Genomic DNA, 20,851 nt, shown 5'->3' on the forward strand with positions numbered 1-20,851 from the left:
GAAGTGGAAGCCTGCCAATGCCTAGACCTTTGAGGGGTAGCCGCCTGCCCCCTAGAAGATTTGTAACCTCTAGTCCTGGAACGGTTCTGTCTGCTGGTATCAGGAAAGGTCCAACTCTTGGAAGGGTAATTCCTGCTAAAGCGAGGGGGTTGCACTTGCAGAAAATCCTTAACAGTTTGCATGGACTTGGCTTTATCCTCCATCTTCTTAAGTACCTCCTCTAATTTGCTGTCAAAAAGACTGTCTTTATGCAAAGGTACATCCAAAAGCTTAGCCTTGACAGGTTCTGGAAGAGGCTGTTCTCTGAGCCAAGTGTGCATTCTAATAACAGATCCAGTAGCCGTAGCCCTGCTGTAGGCTTCAAGGATGTCAAAACCACAATGCAAAGAATGCTTATTGACCAGACTGGCGGAATTCAGTAAATCCTGCATGTCTTTACTCTCTGCCAAAAGAGGTACACTTGCTATCCTAGACTTAATAGCCGTCAAGGTGTGCTGCTGGTACTTCAGCATATGAAAAAGACAATTGGTAGCCCTAATAGCTACGGTGGCAGAGGTATAAACTTTCTTGCCTCACCTATCTAGGTTCCTAGATTCCCTGTTAGAGGGAAAAGGATTCCTGGTAACAGTGGCCTTAACTCCTTTAGGGCCCTGAGAAATAACCTCTGGATCCGCCAACAGGTTCCTGAAAAGAAACAGATGAGAATCAGGGACTCTGTAGTACCTGTCAGGTTTCCTGGGAGCAGGAGGAACCAAATATGGAGTCACGGAATTTTCCAGAAAAACATCATCAACTTCCAACACGGGGGAATAGCAAGAGGCTTATGCTGAGGTAAATCCAGAAACTCCCAAATCCGTTTCTTAGATTGGGGATAATCCTGACTTTCCCATTTAAAATGTTTCCTGAGGATATTTAAAGTATCACCAAAAGAATAATCCTCTGGAGGAGAGGCCGAAGTAATGGACTCCTCTGCATATGAATCCTCAAAAGGAGAAAAAGCCTGAGAAAATTCCTCTTCATCAGCAGAAATACTGGAAGAATCAGAACCTGAACAGGACAAAACTTCAGGAGAAACATCCCTATTCCTTTTAGTAGGAGGAGGCTGAGAACCCCTAATAACAGTCAACAAATCATTAGCCATTTTAACCATTTAGGATTGAGAACGAGAAGAAACAGGAGCCTGCCTTTTAACAGGCTTACGAATGGAAGATTTACCTGCAAGCCTGAAGGACTCAGGAGGCCTGGCAACCTCCGAAGTTGCAGCAGAAGTCGAAGGAAGAAGTTTGCTGTCAGAATGCAAAACGGAGGCCTCAGACACCGGAGTCAGCTTAGCAGTTCCGGCTCTAGCAGAAGAGGTGACAGGTAGGAAGGCAAAATGGAGGCCTAAGGGACTCAGACTCAAGCAAGGCCTGCGGTTGTACATCTGCGGACTGCAGAGACTGCAAAGGCGTCTCACTGGCTACTGCCTGACTGACAACCAACTTAACATCATCCGAAGACTTAGCTCTCTGAGACCTGTCGCAGTCCTTATCCTTACGTTTCTTCGGAATATCCGAAGCCTGAAGACTGGCGGATGCCATACCAACAAATTTAGGTCAAACTCCAACATACCTAGCCAAAATCTTAGCCCAACGATGGATAGTATGTGGATTAAAGGAGGCACAAAGATCACAATTGGGAACATTGTGGTCAAGGCCTAAACAAATAATGCAATAAGAATGAAAATCTCTATGGGGAATCTGCTTACCACAGGTAAGGCAATTATTAACTTTTTCTGACATTTGTTAAGGCAAGAAAAGAGGATCCCAAACGGAGTTACTTAGCTGTAGTAGACTTCAACTCTTGTAGTCGGAAACCAACAAAGGTAAACTGCCGACTGGCACTCGTGCATGAAAAGCTTCTGCTTCGGGCTCCGCGGCAAGGAAGACTGAGGAAGTGACATCGGCTGCCTCCTTTTGTATCGGACGCCCTGACGTCCTTTACAACCGATGGCAACCAATGTCATTTTTACTTACCTTTGGTATTCTGGCCGACTGAGGGCTACCAGGAGCCAGATAATCCATTAGTTAGGACTGCAATAGTGAAACACGATGAACATAAACTGCAGGTGTTGCACTCTGTCAGACTGTAGGTGAACTCCAAAACCAAAGAAGAAGAGGAAAATGCAGGCTCAGTAGGGGGCTGGGTTAATTTCTCCAAAGCAGAATTATTTTCCATATAAGAAGGAATAGGATTTTTTGAAGATCGAAAAGGACACCTTTAAAAACTGTTTGACTTCAAAACTGAAAAACAGAGATGGATTCAGATCCATACAATTAGAAATGACTGACAAATAACTTGAACAGATGAATATACCAAGCCTCAATTGAGCAACTCACACAAATAAGAAAGGACTCTTGGAATACCTACAGAAAGGGTCCAGATCCTGCTTGAGACATCATGTAGAAAATCTTTTCCATTTAGACATAAAGGATTTTCTTATAATGGGTTTTCTGGCCTCCTGCAAAGCTTTTCCTCAGAAAACTGGTGTCTGAAAGGACTCAAAACCCTATCCCCCTAAGTGTCAAGTGAAGAGTGGGCAAGTGAGGGTGAATTGGAGATCTCTTGTCCTGTGTGAGAATATCCATCCTGTTAGGTAACATAATGAATGCCCCTGGCCAGATGAAGTAGCTGGGGAAATCAGTGTTGTCTGGGCCAAAACAGAGTCACCAGCAGGATTTTGGGCATGTCCCATATGATCTTGTGCAGGACTTTTGGTAGCAGAGGTATATGGGCAAAGGCATATATAATATCCCCTTCCAAGAAAAAGGCACAGTGTCCACTTTTCAAGCCAGAGGACTTGGCAGTCTTGAACAGAACTAGGGATGTTGTCTGTTTAAAGGTGAGGCAAAAAAAGATCTACTTGAGGAATACCTCACCAATGTAAAATGTCCAAAAACACCTCTAGGTGAAGCATTCATTAGTGAGGATTTGTCCTGGACCTGCTCAGTGAGTCTGGCACCAGATTACACTCTGAAGGAATGTAGATTGCCTGAAGAACTAAGTGATGGTGGACTGCAAAATTCCAAACTTGAAGAGCTAGTCTGCAAAGGAGGTGAGATTTTGTGCCCTCTTGCTTGCTGGTGTACCACATTACTGTGGTATTGTCTGTAATAATCTTTAGAGGACCTGGAGTCCAAAACCAGTGAAAAACCTGGAAAGCTAGAAGTAGAGCCCTCATCTCCTTAATGCTGATATGGTCTGCCAGTTGTTGAGGGGAACAAAGACCCTGGACTTTTAGGTTGTTGGAGCCATGAGTGTAAGCATCTGTGTAAAGCTCCTGAGTAGGAAGAGGAACTTGCAAAGGCAGATCTGGACTCAGGGAAATCTGGTGAATTTACCAGATCAATTAGAGGTGAGATAAAGCAAGAGATGAAGCAGGTTCTCCAGAAGATGGCAGTGCTGGAGCCAAACAGTCTCAAGATACCACTGAAGTTTCCTCATGCGAAAATTGGCAAAGGGAACCAAGGGAATGGTAAATGTCATGTATCCAAATGTTCACAGAAACTTCTTTGTAGGAAGGACTGAAGATGGAAGAGGAGATTGAAATAAAGAGTGAAAAAGAGGACCTTGGGAAGTGACAGACAAGCCAGTACTGGAATAGTCTGAATCCTGCAACCCAGAAACACTTAATCCTGAGATGGAGTCAACACAGATCTTTTGAGATTGAGGGTGAATCCCATACTGGGCAGATGAAGCATAGTGAAGCGTAGATTCTGAAGTAGGTGCTGCTGAGAGGGGTCTTGAATTAAAAGATCATCCAAATAAGGGAATATCTGAATTCCCTGAAGTCTGCAGAAGGCTACCATTGGGGCCAAACATTTGATAAAAAAAAACCCTTGGAGATGTAGAAAGACCAAAAGGCAAATCAGGGAACTGGTAATGAGAGGAAGAAACAGATAAATGTAAAAACTTCTGAATATTAACATGGAGGCAAGCAGCCTTCAAATCCAGAGATATCAGAAAGGCTTGGGGGAGCAACACAGGGAAGAGAGTCTGGAGAAAGCAATCTAGAAGTAGGAACCTTGAGAAAGGTTTTGAGAAAAGACAGGTTTAGAATGCGCCTCAACGACACCTGCTTGCTGGGAACCTGAAACATTCTGGAATAAAAAACTGTTACCTGCTAAGACAAGGGAGCAGGTTGGATAGTTCCCTGGTAAACTAGATCTTGCAAAGCCAAAGGAAAATGAGACAGCTTGCAAGGAGAAGGCTGCAGAAGACCAGAGAATGTGGGAAGGGATACCCAAGCCATAAAATAATAATTTTGGATAATGGAGATAACCTAGGCATATGTGGTTATCTGTTGTCAAACAGGAAAAATAAGGGTCAGCATGATGGACAGAGCAATCTGGCTGAGGGGAAGAGTATGAATGGATGTCAGATAAGGGCAGATTTGTTAGGAAAAGGTTTATGGCCCCCTAGAACTCTGAGGGGGCATGTCTGTGAAAATATGATATTCTCAGCAGGCTGGCTAGGCTGTATATGGATGAAGGATGGTTTAGATGGTCAAGTTCTCTGGAATTTGGGACAGGGGAAAAGTACAGTTGTGTACACTTACAATAAATGTAGATGTTTGAGTGTATTCACTGTTGCAGTCACCATTTGTGGGTTATCCCTGCTGGGTAGCCCTCAGCCGGCCCGAATACCAGAGCAAAGGATTTCACTCCTGCATCGGTTGCAGGTCACCTGAGACTGACGTCAAGTAGCCAGGGCTATAAAGAGAGGCAGCCGACGCCATTACATCATTTTTTCTTGCCCCCAACCTATAGGAGCCTTGCAAAGAAGGCCAACCTGGGGTAGAACATTAGCAATGATGGAAATAAAGAGGGGGAAGGTGGGAGGGAAACAGGACTGCAACAGTGAATACACTTGAACATCTACATTTATGGTACGTGTACACAACTGTATTATGTCCTTCGTGTTTCACTGTAGCAGTCATCACTTGTGGGAGGATTCCCAAAGCTGAAAAGTAGGGTGGAAGGAAGGGAAGGAGCCAGAGTCTAGGCTTGCACTGCTTTAAGTGGAAGCCACAATGCCCTGCAGGACGGCTGAAGTAAATTCTGCCCTGGATTTGGAGAACATAGCCAGTTGGTAGCGTTTTGTAAAAGTGTGAACTGATGTCCAGGTAGCAGCTTCTAAAATATCTTTGGTAGGAACGCCTCTAAGGAAGGCAGTGGAAGTTGATGCTGCCCTAGTAGAATGGGTACTGACTGATTTGGGAGGAATCTTCTTGTGAATGGAGTAGCAGAAATAGATGCAGTGTAATATCCATTTAGAAATTGTCTGCTTGGATATAGGTTTCCCCTCTGTCCCTAGGGTGAAGCTGACCTGCAGCTGGTCAGTCTTCCTGAAAGACTTGGTCCTATCCAAATAGTATCTAAGCTGTCTGTGCACATCTAATATATGGAGAATCCTTTCCCTCCTATTTTCTGGGTTTGGAAAGAAGGTAGGGAGATGGATAGTCTGATTAAGGGCCACGTCAGATACCACCTTAGGCATAAAGGAGGGGTTGGTTCTAAGAGACACCCTGTCAGCATGGAAAATAATGAAAGGTTCAATGGCCATGAGGACTTGTAGCTCGGAAACCCTCCTGGCTGAGGTTAGGGGCAGAAGGAAGGCAGTCTTCCAAGATAGGTGCTTCATCTCTGCTGAGGCAGCTGGTTCAAAAGGAAGTAAAGTCAGTTTTTCCAGGACAAATTTCAGGTCCCATGCTGGAGTGGGTGGCCTTCTAGGTGGTCTAATGTGTGACACCCCTCTAAGGAATTGTTTAACAGGGAATGGGAGAACATAGGTTGCTCTCTAGGGGAATGAGCACAGATAGCCGAGGCATGAATTTTGATAGAGGAGTATGGCAAACCCTTCTGCACAAGCTCTGCCAGGTAGTCCAGAACCAAGCTGAGAGTGGCATCGGTGCTGCTTTCACCCTTATTGTGGCACCAGGCAGTAAATATTTTCCATTTTGCAGAATAGGATTTCCTGGTGCTGGGCCTCCTGGCCTCCTTAATGATATCCAGAACCTGCTTGCTCAAAGGTGGCCTGATATCCACTTCTGAGGTATAAGCCATGCAGATAGGCTGAGTGTTTGAAGATCTGGATGCAGTACTGACCCTTTTTCTTGGGTTAACAGCCTTTCTGTGAGAGGCACGCCCATGGGTAGCTCCTTGATCAGGCTAAGGAGTAAGGGGTACCAATGCTGCCTGGGACAGTTTGGGGCAATGAGTATAGCCCTTGGCCCTTCCTCACTGATCTTTACATGTACCCAGGAAATGAGTAGCAAGGGAAGGAAGGCATACACAAACAGGTTGCCCCAGTGAAAGGAGAGAGCATCCACCTTCCAAGCTAGTGGGTGGAACTCCTGGAGCAGAATCTGGTCAGCTGTCTGTTTTCTGTTGTTGCAAAGAGGTCTACCTCCGGTGCTCCCCAGAGGTGTATGATGCTGAGGAAGGTCTCTTTGTGTAGCTGCCACTCATGGGGGTTCAGGACACTTCTGCTTAGGTGGTCTGCCAGAGTGTTGTGTTCCCCTGGGATGTACTGGGCTATCAGATGTAGTCCCATCATTGAGGCTGTCTGCCAGATAAGCATAGTTAGGCAACAAAGGGGTAGCAGTGTGTTCTCCCCTGTTTGTTGATGTACCACATAAACGTGAGGAGGCGTCAGCAGCAGCATCATAACTGCATTTAATGGAACAGTGAGTCACCTGACAGGCAGAAGTCAAAAGAGAAAGGGCAGAAGTATTACTGTCTGAATCAGGTATAACCATCAAAATTACCCTAACTTGGGAGAAAAGAGCCAGGACATACCTAGTTATGTGGGTCGGATAATTAATAGCCCTGAAGGCCAAAGTAGCAGAAGTATACATTTTCTTTTCCATATTACTCCATAGCATGGCTGTCCTTATCAGAAGGTAAAATCTTGGAAGAGGATAATAGTTTGGATGTCTTATCTGTGGATGTGGAAATCACAGCAGGATCAGATGAAGGAGTTTTATGCAAAAACTTGTGAAACTCAGGGACTTTAAAAAATCTGTCTGGCTTCTTAGGGGCCAGATGTTGGCAGTCAGGAGCCTGAGAACCTGTGGAAATGGTATCTAAAAAGGTACTTAAATAAGGAGGGATTGCAGAAGACTGGGTAGAGTCCATTTGCAGGAGTTCATAGTACCTTTTTTGAACATCAGAAAACTGGGAACAATCCATTGTGTGGACCACGGTACATTCTCAAAAGATAATTCTTCAAAAGGAGAATTAGGTGACAGTGAATCATTCTCATTAGACCCCAAGGTAAGAGGAGAGTAGTTCTGGGAGTAATATGCCATGGAGTCTTCACTAGAATTCAACTCTTCATCAGAATAATCAGAATCCCTATGCCTTTTTGAAGGGTGGAAGACCAGGGAGTAGAAGCATGGACACACAAACCTTGTGGGGGATTTCAAGGCCATAAGGGCATTGAAAAGCCCCTGGGTAAAGTCCTGCCACTCATTGTGAGGATCCTTAGCCACAGAGATAACAAGTGTGTTTTTTTGTTTCTTTTTTAAAGGAACATCTGCTCTAACACATCTATGAGGTTCAGACCCTTGTTGAGATTCGATGCTTCCCCCTCTACATTTGCACTAGACGTATGCACAGCCTCAGCAGATGTGCAAGTAGACAGCTCTGTGTCGGCTTCCAAATGGGTCCTGGCAGAGGGAATTTATGTCAGCACCAGACAGTCCTCGGATTTTTCACCCAACCTGATGGAGACATCCAGTGTAAGCTGGACAGCAGCAGGATCAATACATGCCTTTTTTGGCTTTTTCTTAAATGGAGGCTGAACGTCAGGGTGGGCAGAATCGTCCATGGTATCTTCAGCCAAAAGCTTCAGATGTTAGTTTTCTAAATAAATAGATAGGGATGGCAGATGACTGTGGAGTGTCTTAAGGACAAACACCTACAAATCTAACACTATATATGGTTCTGTGTAGCACCCAAACAAAAAAAGCACTCTGCTTGTCTATCTTTATGGGAAATCTGCCTTCCATAGTCACCTTTTCCCTTCCTGGATGACAAGAAAACAAACTACAAGGAGGAAAAAAGAAAGGAAGGAACTCCAAAGAGGCACTTTTCTTTAGAAGGCTCAGTAGTTGAACCAACTCTGGGAACAGCATACAGACTGAATTCAGGGGTAGTGTTTAGACTGGCAGTATAGAAGTTTTTCAGGATTAGGCATCCATACATCACATATGTACCTTCCATCTTGTACATAGGACATGGATCTGATGTACAATGCCTGGAAGGAGTAAAGGCTTTTGTATGCTTGCCAGCTGTTGGGCTATTCTCTGTAGAATAACCCAAGAGAAAGAATACTGCAACAGTAATAGGGAAGGGCATCTATAGACCCATTTCCTTCTTGCCCTACCTCTAAAATCTTGGAATTTGTTGCCTTCTTGTGACTCAGTTAACACTTAAGTACCTGCAATTGTATACTCCTTGAAGGGTGTGGATTCAGAGAAGGACTTAGCACAACTGCTCATCATTTCTAGCTCTATACAGTATAACCTAACTACTAAATTGGCAGCAATCCTTTTTCTGGAAAGTGTAAGAGCTTCTGACCCTTCATTCTCTAGTAATTAAGTACCTTCTACTGGAACCCAAAAGACTTTTACTGCATGGCTCCAAAGCTATCTAATCAATACTACAGAATTAAAGTTAGTAACATAGTCATCCTATTACTAAACATCACTAGAGTTCCAGAAGGATCACAACTTGCCCCAATTCTTCAACATTTAGAACTTCAAGAAATCGTAGAAAGAGACAACATATTATTCTCCTTAGGCCTAGCAAGATCTACAGGCCATAGATATCATCTTACATAATTCTGACTCCAGTGAAGAAATGATGCAGTCCAACTAACTACAATTCAGCCTTGCAAAAAAGTAAGGTTTTGTTTTGCAGGACAGCACCAAAACTAAGCAAATCCCTTGGTCATGACATATCTTTTCACAAACACCATCAGCACAGACTGAAACCACTGAAATTACCTTTAAATACTTCAGTATCTGGTTTGCTCCTCACTAACATTATGCAAGCACCTAGACTACATTCAAAAACAATCAAACAAATGCAATCCTCAGTGTCTAGAGGCTCTTGGCTCCAAAAGACAGAGCTATGCTTGGCAAATGAGTATCTCAAAAGTGTAAATAATGACTTCCTCTCGGTATCCTGTCCTGTAATCTGTAAATGCAAAAAAAGTACTCTTCTCTTATCTTACAATAAACAGCAATGCCACACACTTCTGTGTAAGGTTGCCATTGCTCCTTGTGAAGGTAAAATTTGGCCTATGTACAACAACCTTCAAACTACTTTTAAGTTTTGTGTGTCATTAACACTATGTAGCTACTTATAATAGGCCCCAAGTACCTCTTCATTTAGCAAAGCTCTCTTTCAATGCATTGTACACAGAGTCACTACCATAGCTAAACCTTTGTCACTGTACAAGATATATCAAACACTACACCTGCTCTTATCGGTCATGGAATATTTCATAACCTTCTCTGTCTAGCTTAAAACCAAGCCAAGTCCATCCTGCTATTTTTATATCAACTTTATCCCCCCACCTTCAATCTTCCTACAGCCCATGTTCACTACTTTGCCTTTTCACTCTGCATGAAAAGTCCACTTTATTACTATTTTTTTCTATTGTCCTTGCAGCAACATAGACAGAACAACAAGAACAGTGACAGAACATTACAAAGTGTTTCCTCAACATAACCAGCTGAAGTCATAGTCAGAATAACTTTGCCTTGACGCATTCCATTTTCACATTTGTTTACAGTTAATGTTATGTTCAAACATTCACCTCCAAGCAGCCCATTGTATTTTGCAGAAACTACTGTAAAATTATTTGTACTTTTAGGGTGATGTCTAAAAGAATTTGGATAGAAAGCAGTATGTTTATCCAGGTACCAAAAGATTAATTACAAACATATGTTGGGGAACAAAAGACAAGATATGGCTTAATAAAAGGTTAACAGAAAAGACAGGCATGATAACACATAACAGGAAAATATCACAATTAAGTTATGTAATACAGGTCACATGAGCTTCCTGTGGAGAGTTCTAGTTACTCTTGACTTCTTCTAAAGTATCCTTCCCCCTAAAACAAAGCCAACAGGGTGAAACTACTTACTTCATTAAATTCACTGCTAAATATCTGCTTCATGTAATTCAGGGATAGAAGGAAGCCACTGTACATCCTGACACTCTGTGGGCACACAGTACAGAAAAATAATCACCACATGCTTACTTGTGTTCAGCACAAACACAAAAGCACACGCACATCTACAGACAATTTGGAGGATCACCAACTCATGGCACATTTTTCAGAGGTGGGAATACTGGGAGGGGGGAATGGAGCATCCAGAAAAACTCAACACTGGCAGATATGTGCATACTCTATACACCGGACACCAGCACTATGAACCAAAATGGAGAACAAAGCACTGCTTCTACTACCTGTTATGCCACTGGACCACTCCAAAGAAACGTGTTGTTATGCAGATATGAAAATATTGCTACTATCAAACCAATGATGGGTGATGGTAACAAAAGAGCATACTTAAGGGTGGGGGAAAAGAACTGAGACATTATCAAACTGTTACACAAGAAACTAAATACTTTACCTTGTTGTCTTGAAACAGTCAGTCTCTCACCGTTACAAAATGCACCTTTTCCTTTTCTTGCTGTATACATTTTATCTTCTACACAACTGTACACAATGCCAAATTCAACCTGTAGAGACATTCCCAACATGTTCTCAGTTAAATACTACTTTCCCGTTGCAGTAACAGGGCAATTATAATGAGATACTTAGTATGGTAGAAAACGTATTACGTAGATAAGGCAGTTCAGACCTTGATATTAATCCTGCAGGAGACCCAGTGGATGCTCTTTGTAAAAGCATCAAAATAAATGCATAAAGGTTGTAAATCCTCCATACCTTCACCAGTTATTTTTCTAAAAAATTAGAACACACAGTACGAACAAAGTCAAGAAGCTCCTAAGCCACAAGCTAGGGCTTATGTCAGATACAAGAGACAATGACATAAGGTAGGTGGAAGATTTAAGTACACTGCAAAAGCCTCGAATTACAATGCTATAATTGGTACTTTAAGTAACTGTACTAACTTATTCAGAAATGGCTAGAAAGTATAACTGTATAGGTATAACATGTAAATATTTGTTACCGGTGAACAACTGGCTTCAGTCAATGCTCTAGAGCAAAAATGAGCTACATAAATACTCTATTTTTGTGTGGTATATTATATTCTTTGTGTTATGGATTGGGACCATACCTCTCAAGTGTACCTCATTACAAGGAACGTTCCTCATTTCAGGTCTTAAAAAGTCCACGTTCTTCAAAGTTCCATTCTGAAAGGGTCTGCCACACTGTTGAGTTAGGATTTTTTTAACTGATATCCATGGTAAATAGTACTGAATAATATTAATTAATCCAAAAAATCTTTTTATAAGTATAACATAGCACATTTAACCATCCTGTGATCTTTCTAACTTAAGTTGTTAGTATGTATTCCACATTTTACCCATTTGTTTTACTCTATGAGAGGCAGTATTCCTCATTTTGGAAGTGGAAGGTTGAGAGCTATGATTGGGACATGTTGCAAAGATAATGAGAAAAAAAAAATCAAAATAATCACTAGGGAAGACCTACACAGTATTAAGGGAACAGATGTATGAAATATGATGACAAAACACAACAGGGATGTTAGTAGCATTAAGTGGTCTGCTTTGCTGCAAGTAGGTGTGGGTATGAAAAAAATGTGAAAAAGGTAATAAAATGTTAAAATAGAAGTGTACTTTATATTAAAATAAAACAAATTTAATCTCAGCATCTAATGGAGAGTTGGAGCTCATGAACTGCTGAAAAAAAGAAGTTATGTCTTACCATAACGTTCCATGTGCATTGTTCATCTCGCCTTTGTTCTTACACACGGGTTCGGAGCCGATCTCCGAGTCGGTTGCATCACAAGCTCTGCATCTAAGAGAAGCCCGAGACTCAGTATGTATCCCATGATCCTCCCTGCTATACCCAGATCTAGTTTGCAAGAAACTATCTTGCTCTAATGTCAACTGTATCTAACGCCTACGCAATCACACATCAAGCAATGAGACACTGGAACTACCACACATATATGTGTAAGGATAGAATGCCACCTAACAATGAGAGGATATTGTAACTCATTCAGGAATAGACCAACCAAACTCTAGTCATACCAGTTCTTCCAGAACGTGGTGGGGGAAGGAGGGAGGGGATGTAAGAACAAAGGCAAGATGAACAATGCACATGGAGCGTTTTGGTAAGACATAACTTCTTTATGTGACATTGTTCAATCTCGCAGTTTGTTCTTACACACGGGAAGCGTCCCTAGCTCCATTACCCTGGGTGACTCACGGAAGAACGTTCCTGAGCACAGTGAAACCAAAGGAAGTCCTGTCTTTAGAGGCCATGTCCACCTTGTAATGCGTGATAAACGTATGAGGCTTAGCCCACGTAGCTGCTGCACAAATAGTGTCCAACGGTAATCGAGCTGCATGGGCTAAAGAAGTAGAAATGGCCCTAGTAGAATGAGCCTTAGGTTTTAAAGGTAGTGGTTGATTAGCAGCTGAATGAACAAAATTGATGCACTCCGATAGCCACTTAGATAAGGTACCCTTTGATACCACCATGCCTTTCCTACTGTCTGCGAATGACACAAACAGCTGATCAGACTTTCTGTAAACTTTAGTTCTGTCTAGATAAAATCTCAGTTGCCTATGCACATCCAATTTGTGCAACATGTATTCCAGTTTATTTGAATGGTTTTTGAAAAACGTAGGGAGTTCTATAGATTGGTTAATATTTAACAGAGAACAAACTTTGGGGAGAAACGATGGGTTTGTGCGTAAGGAAACTCTGTCTGGATGGAAAATCATGTAAGGTGGTCTCACTGACAAGGCCTGTAGCTCCAAAATTCTTCGAGCTGAAGTAACAGCAATAAGAAAAAGGGTCTTCCATGACAAAAACTTAAGTGGACACGATGACGCAGGTTCGAAGGGCGCTAGCATAAGCTGGGACAACATCAAGTTTAGGTTCCATGGAAAAATTGGCTCTCGAATGGGTGGGCGAAGATGGAAAGTACCCTTCATGAAGGCCTTACAAAGCCTGTGGGACAAAATAGTAGAACCACCTTCACCTACATGGAAGTTAGATATGGCCACTAACTGTACTCTTATGGTAGATGTAGAAGCCCCTTCATGACAAAGAATGGATAAGAACTCCAATATTTTGTGTATCGGGGCTACCAGAGGATCAATACCATGATCTGATGCCCAACACACAAAGCGCTTCCATTTGCTCCTGTACAGTTTTCTGGTGGAGGCTTTATGAGAAGAAATTAGAATGTGTTGTACTGCAGAGGACAAAAGGTTCGACCTGGCTAAACAGGGAAGCGGAGCAGCCAAGCTGTCAATTTGAGGGATTGAAGGGATGGATGAGGAACTCCCGACGAGTGAGTCAATAGGTCTGGCACTGGGTCCAGAATCCAAGGTTCCTCTATCTGATGGGACCGAAGGAAGGGAAACCAGATCTGCCGAGGCCAAAATGGTGCTATGAGGATGATCGTCCTGTCCAGGTTCCTGGCTTTCTGAAGAAATTTGGGTATCAGAGGAACAGGGGGAAATGCGTACAGGAGACCCGGGGGCCAATTGTGCACTAGAGCGTCCCTGGGGACTGTCCCCGGAGGGGGAAGTAGGGCAAAGTAGCTTCTGCATTTGGCATTCAAGGGGGATGCAAACAGATCGCAGCAAGGGTGGCCCCATTTGCGGAAAATCTTTTCCGCCACTTGCATTTTCAGGGACCACTCATGTGGTAACAGGATGGCTCTGCTCAACCTGTCCGCAATGACGTTGGATGACGCCGGGATGTGCATTGCTATCAGTAAGCGACCTGTGGACGCTGCCCATTGCCAAATTCTCAGGGCCTCTCTGCATAACGGGTAAGATCTGGTTCCGCCTTGCTTGTTTATGTACCAGACCACTGACATATTGTCCGTTTAAACTGCTATTGTTCCCAGAGGCAAAGATTCGTGAAAGTGTTGCAACGCCAGAAACACTGCTCTCAACTCCAGGACATTGATGTGCAGATTTACTCTATTTTGGACCATTCTCCTTGGACTGTTCTTCCCTGAAAAAGCCCCCCCCACCCTATCAGGGAAGCGTCCATGGTTATGGTGGCTGTAGGGCTGGGCAGGACAAAGGGACGACCTATTGTCAGATCTTGACTGTTCATCCACCATCGAAGATCCCGCTTGCAAGACTCCGTGATCAATATGTTGTGTGTCAAGGGAAGTTCCTGAAATGACCACTGGGCGAAGAGCAGCCATTGTAGGACCCTCATATGCATTCTGCCCAGAGGAACTGCAATAAGAGAAGCCGCCATGAGGCCTAGGACTTTCAACACCTGCTCGGCGGGGACTTTTCTGCTCTGTAGAAGAATAGCGATCTGATCCCTGAGAGTGGACACCCATATCAGGGGAAGCTTTAACACCGTTGCTGTTGAATCCAGCTCTGCCCCTATAAATGAGATACACTGTGAGGGCGATAAGGTAGACTTTTCGAAGTTGACTGAAAGTCCTAAATGGGAACAGAGGTTGAGTGTGTAGCCCCTGGCTTGTACAAGACAATGCTCGGTGGTAGCGGTAAGGAGCCAGTCGTCCAGATACGGAAACACCCGGAATCCTAGCCATCTCAGGTGAGACGCTACTACTGCCATGCATTTGGTGAACACCCTGGGGGCTGAAGTGAGACCAAAGGGCAGCGCCCGAAATTGGAAATGACTGGCTCCCAGCCGGAAGAGCAGGTAATCTCTGGACGCTCTGGCCATTTTGATGTGGTAGTATGCGTCCTGGAGATCTACTGAGCACATTCAGTCGTCCTTCTGTATAAAGGGAAGGATCGATTGTAGCATGACCATCCGGAACTTCTCCTTCCTCACGAAGGAGTTGAGTTTGCTGAGATCCAATATTGGTCTCCAGTCCCCTGTCTTTTTTGGAACTAAAAAGAACCTTGAGTAAGTTCCGGATCCTCTCTGGTCCGTCGGGACTGGTTGGATGACTCTTTTTTCGAGCAGCTTTGTAATTTCTACGGCTGTTGGATTTCGCAGATGGGGTGGAACATCTGGACATCTCTTTTGTGCGGGGGGGGTGGACATAAAAGGAATGTTGTATCCTCTGGTTACTATGCTTTGCACCCAAGAATCTGAGGTAAGGTTTAGCCAGGCCTCCGGGTACAAAGCCAAGCGACCCCGACTGCCTCCAGAGTAGGACAGTCGGGCCTCCACTCAAGAGTGCTGGAAGGGCTTGCCAGGGACAGTATCCCTGGGGCCCTGATGTTCCAGACCTCCTCTGCCGCCTTGGCGGCGTCTTCCATTTCTCTCCCCCCCCTTCTGCCTCGGGGGGGGGCATCACTCAGTGCGGCCTGGTAAGATACCCGAGTCTTACGGAACCACATTTTTCTGCCTCATTGCCCTTTGGGGTATGGTCTAGTCAGAGCGGAAAAATGGACCCCTACGGCAGACAGGGTCTTACCTTCTAGCTCGCACCGAGTAATAGTCTCCTTCACTTTGGGCCCAAACAAGGTGGCACCATCAAAGGGGGCGCTGGCAAAGGAAGACTTAAAGGCTTCCGCAAAGGAGCACAGCCGCATCCAGGATTGTCTACGTAGAGCAATCGCTGAGGCTGCAGTCCTACTCGAACCTTCGGCTGCATACGAGATGAGCCTCATGGACGAGTTGACTATTGAAGTGAGGGTGTTGAGTTGTGCTGTCACTTTGTCCGAGACAGCAGCATCTGTGTTACCCTGGAGGGTATCTCCCAACTCTTTAATGAGATCCCTCTGAAGTCGTGTAAAATGCGTCAGGTAGTTCAGAGAACAAATGGAAAAGGTCGCTGAGCTAAATACGTGCTTCCCATACCTGTCCATAGTCATAGAATCCTTATTAGGAGGATGGACAGAGGAAGATGCTTCAGACATTTCCTTTTTCGTGGCTGCCGCTACCACCATAGCATTGACTGGGACTCCTTTGGTAAGACAAGTCTTGCCCTGGGGGGCAGTAATGTACTTGTTCGGTCTCCGAGGTACTGGTTCCACTGTGTCTGGTGTCTCCCATGCCCTTCGAGTTATCAGGTCCATTAGCTCGTCGAGGGCGGGGTCACCCAGGAGGTAGAAGGTTGAGTCCCAAACGCCTTCAGCAACACCGATTCGTCTTCAGTGGGGGCAAGTGACTGCCAATCACCCCTCTGTCTTAAGACCACCAGGATGTCAGCAAACGAGACATCCTCAGAGGGGGAACGTGGGGACCCCTCTGCCTCATCCAAATCAGTGTCAGATGTTAGAGATTCCTGTGGGGAATCAATGTGCCTCCTCTTGCACAATCTTTTCCTCGGAACCTCATCAGAGTGGGGCATCTGGCGAAGCCTCCGAGGAACAGGGGACACCCTCTGGGGAGGGATCGCGGGTACAGAAGTAGAACGCGGCCCTTTAGGGGAAGGAGAAGATGACTCGGATGACATAGATGTCTTCTCAGACAAGACCTTCCTCATAAGATCGAAAGCCCCCGACCCCCGGGCCGAGGAATCCTCCGGATCTGAAGAACCGGGAAGCCTCCCCGTGACCAGGACCAGGGGGTCCGACCCAAAAGACTGAGCCAAACTGATCTGCGCCGAGGCCCCGAGGGGGAGAGTTGGGACCAAAAACTCGGTACGGCTCTCGACCACGGAACCAAGGAGAGACCGTCGGCTCCGCAACTCCTCGATAGTCTCCGAAGGCATCGAGGTCAGCAGTGCCGATCGCACAGTAGAAGGCTTCGGCACCGAGGGTTCCACTATCATCAGTTCATCTTCTCCCGGCTCTGAAGACTGGATAGGTCTCGAAGGAGAATCCGTCGGAGACACAGGGAGGGCTTCCAGTTTCGACACCAATTGGGACGAAACTGCAATTAGCTTGGACAGAGCCGTGTTCTCCATAAGCTTCTGTACCACACTGTCCATGTCAGTTTCAGATAAAGGCCTAGAAGAACGGGTCGAAGGGGCCGAAGACGGCACCGATCGAAGAATCGACGGTGGAGGCAGCTCCGACACCGGTTCCAAGACCTGGGGCTCGATCAAAGGTAACCGTTCGATACCTGGCCCCAAGGTCTGTGGAGCAGGCGAACGAACTTTGGAAGAGGTGCTCGGAGCCGAGGACCTGGGCTCCGACACCTTGGACGTCTTCGACCCCTTCGAAGACCTAGAAGTTTGGTCAGCCTTTTCCAAGGCTTCCAAAAAGTCTGGCTTGATTAAGCCTCTGTCTATCAGCTTCCTGCGCCTCTCCATCATGACCCTTCCACTGAAGGAGTGGCAAATAGAACAATCCTCCTGCAGGTGGAGAGGGCCAAGACAGTAGACGCAGGAAGCATGATTGTCTGTGATGGACATTTTTTGTCCACACTGACACCTCTTGAAACCGGATTTAGCTTTTTCCGACATCTCTAAGCAGCAACAGTTCAAAAACCAACACACTATCTAACGGTATGAATATATATATAATAATGGAAACGCTGCACACAAAGTCTAAAATACTAGTAAGTATGTAATCTAAGTACTAATAATAAACTATTGTCAGAGCCCTGACAGAAAAAGTAGGCCTAACCAACTATAACAAGCCTATAAACACTATATATATATATCTATATATATATATATATATATAAGAAAAAAACAGCGAATTACTAGAAAAAAACACAAACACTACTACTATATCACTATATAAAAGATAGAACAACTCTTATCAAAAGAGCAAAATAGAAAAAAATTCTACTGGCCCGAGCTCTCTCGACGTGATCTTGTTGCAGCAGCAAACTAGATCTGAGGTATAGCAGGGAGGATCATGGGATACATACTGAGTCTCGAGCTTCTCTTAGATGCAGAGCTTGTGATGTGGCCGACTCGGAGCCGAGGATCGGCTCCGAACCCGTGTGTAAGAACAAACGGCGAGATTGAACAATGACACATCAAAAGTTATGCACTTATCATAACACTAGCTCTGTGTTGTCTTCTTCTGTCCATCTCAACTTGTAGGTTACTGGATCCAAGGCCAAGACTTCAGAATCTTTGTTCTGAAGTTCCAACTCCCCTCCTTTAATGTTCTGCTTTTGTAAGTCTCCTTAGATCAAGTCTGCATCTCCCATACCTGACCTAAAACCAATATTTTCACCTCAGAAAAAAGAAACTGAGGCTAAGACCAGAAATGTCTATACAAGTACAATTCAGCTCAGCCTGAAAGGTCCACCAGAAAACAATCTTCAGTGATAATTTGGTAGAGAGGAATGGTTGAGCTGATGGAAGAAGACACTACAGATCTTGTGTTATGGTAAGTACATAACTTATCATACCTAGTGTTGTCTTTTCCATCCGCTTCAACCTAGATCTGGACTGGATGTCATGTTTATAATGGGACACAAACGTACCAGTATTTAACAAAGTAGCTGCTGCACAAATATCATCTAAGGGAGGGAAACCAAAGAAGGTTGTGGAAGTAGCTTTACTGGAAAAACTCACCCAGACTCTGCAACAGCTTGTTGTGAGGGAAAAGTTCATTTGTTTTTGTTCTCTTGTGTCTTGCATTGCTTCACTGCCGCCTTTTATTTTGTATACTGTGATTTATTTTCTTTACATTGTGTTTTACTTGTATTCTGTGTGATGATGTGAGGTAGTGACAGCTGTGACAGAGGCAGTAGGGCAGTGCATGTGTAACATATGCCAACATAGCTAGCTGGAGTTTTGTAAAGAATTATATGTCATTTGAATATCAAAGTGATTTGTACAGATGCTTGTGTTAAAAATGTATTTGTAAAGTTGCTTGTGTTAAAAAGGTATCAATAGTGGGACCTGCTGCACAGAAAAGAAATACAGGCTGTATTGTTGTAACTGCTTAAATGTATATATTTTAACAGAGGATATTGAAAGGGAAGGGGTTAAGCTTAGCTAACCTTAAGAAAAACAGCCTGAAATTAAACAACTTGGTTTAGGTGGACTGGACACTCTAAATTGGCCCTAGGTGTGAGTGTGTGCCTTCTGTGGAAGGTTAGGTGCCGGGCTGGCAACTCAACACCGTAAAACTCCACTGCCAATTATGAGCAGACAGATGATCTGCTGTGGTGACCCCTGACCAGGAAATAGCCGAAAGAAGAAGAAGGTTTAGGTCATAAAGATTTTATCTCACAAGTCTGAATGCAGCCAGTGACCCAATGTCTGGGCTGGTATCCTACTCTTATTGTCCTTAGTGGTGAACTAATTGCTAACCTGGGGTGCCAGAGAATGGCTTGTTGGTCTCTCCAGGAAGGGTGGAAGTACTGGAATTGTTTTATAATCTCCAAATGCTGGAATAAACCTTAACAAAGCTTTATGTGTGAACTGTAACACACCTGTGCCAGATTCTGGCTCAAGTTTCTGATGAGGGGTAGAGTGTAAAACACAGAGTCAGATGATCAGATGTGTTGTAATTTTGTAGCCAGCACTGAAATTGTATTTAGATACTAGTGAGAGATATGTCAGTAGTGCTCAGCACTCAGTTATTGGAACGGACAACAAAGACACTCATCCATTTCATCTTGTCTTGCCCTAGCAAGTAAGTAGGGAGCAATAATTCTTCAGTCAATTAGGAAAATGTAGTGAGATTAATTAAATATTCGGTTTACCTTTGAAAGGTTGAAAGTCAAATTTCCAAACTATGTTTGCGCGAAAGTAAGTTTTCAAGTTTCCGGATAGGCGACAAAAATGCATTGAATGTGCAATGAGCGAATGCACATTGACATTCGCTCATTGCAGATTCGGCATTTTGGGTGCAGAGTGCACTATAGTGGGGATCAGGAAATGGACCCTTTCCCCACTATAGTGCAACTTCAGAGTTAGAATATTAAAGCAGGGGGGTGTGGGGGGTGTTTTTGATATCGGAGTTCGAAACTCAGCGAATCTGCTGTTCGATTTGCTGAGTTTCGAACATCCGTGACGTTCGGCAAGCAGGAATCGGCTTTTCGGTTCGCCCAACTGGCTGTTTGGAAAAACAATTTTCAACCTTTCAAAGGTAAACCAAATATTCTTTTTCTGTATCTGTTTGAATCTTTCCATATGTCTTGTTTTATTATTTCCTGTGAATTGAAACTCTGGTGTTTATTGTGACTAGATATATTTAATAAAAAAATAAGACAATACTAAATATCTAAATCTTTCATTGTGTCTGGTCTTTTAGAAAATATTTTAACCTTTGAGAGCACTGACATTTATTTAATGGCACTGTGGCTTCACATTCCTTAAAGTCTTGCCACTTGGTCAAACATTACTATTTGTATAAGTATTAATTTTGCAAAGTGTAATTGGGCACCCTGGTAAGAGCCTTAGTGTAGCTGGCTTTGTGAGTGTTCTGGTCACTGTATCTATCTTATAGTCTTGGTGGAGGTGGCACAGTGGGTAAATCTGTGCCAGTCTCTCCCAGGTGTGTGTGTGTGTGTGTGTGTGTGTGTGTGTGTGTGTGTGTGTGTGTGTGTGTGTGTGTGTGTGTGTGTGTGTGTGTCAAATCTCAAAAAGTGTGTGTCAGCTACTTGGAACAGGGACACAGAGCACTGATTTCACACAGAGGGTGATGGAGGACATGGTCTGGAACATGTGGCTGAGGACTCAACTCTAAAGTGGTCAGTGTGCAGCCTTATTTTGGGCCTGGATAGGAAGTCCAGCCTCAGGACTGGAGTA

General features: G+C 44.1%; 1 protein-coding gene across 3 annotated transcripts in view; it reads right to left on the reverse strand.

Moving 5' to 3' along the window:
- The window catches only part of IMPA1 (inositol monophosphatase 1), a 450,995-nt gene that overhangs the window by 270,652 nt on the left and 159,492 nt on the right, over window positions 1–20,851 (reverse strand). For all 3 annotated transcript variants that reach the window (XM_044089366.1, XM_044089368.1, XM_044089367.1), the window contains exon 6: window positions 10,694–10,802. In XM_044089366.1, the coding sequence (XP_043945301.1) occupies window positions 10,694–10,802 (109 nt within the window). The remainder of the gene's footprint in view (window positions 1–10,693; window positions 10,803–20,851) is intronic.

The sequence above is a fragment of the Protopterus annectens genome, chromosome 12.part0, assembly GCF_019279795.1.
Source record: "Protopterus annectens isolate FY-2018-M chromosome 12.part0, PAN1.0, whole genome shotgun sequence".
Taxonomy (NCBI): Eukaryota; Metazoa; Chordata; order Ceratodontiformes; family Protopteridae; genus Protopterus; species Protopterus annectens.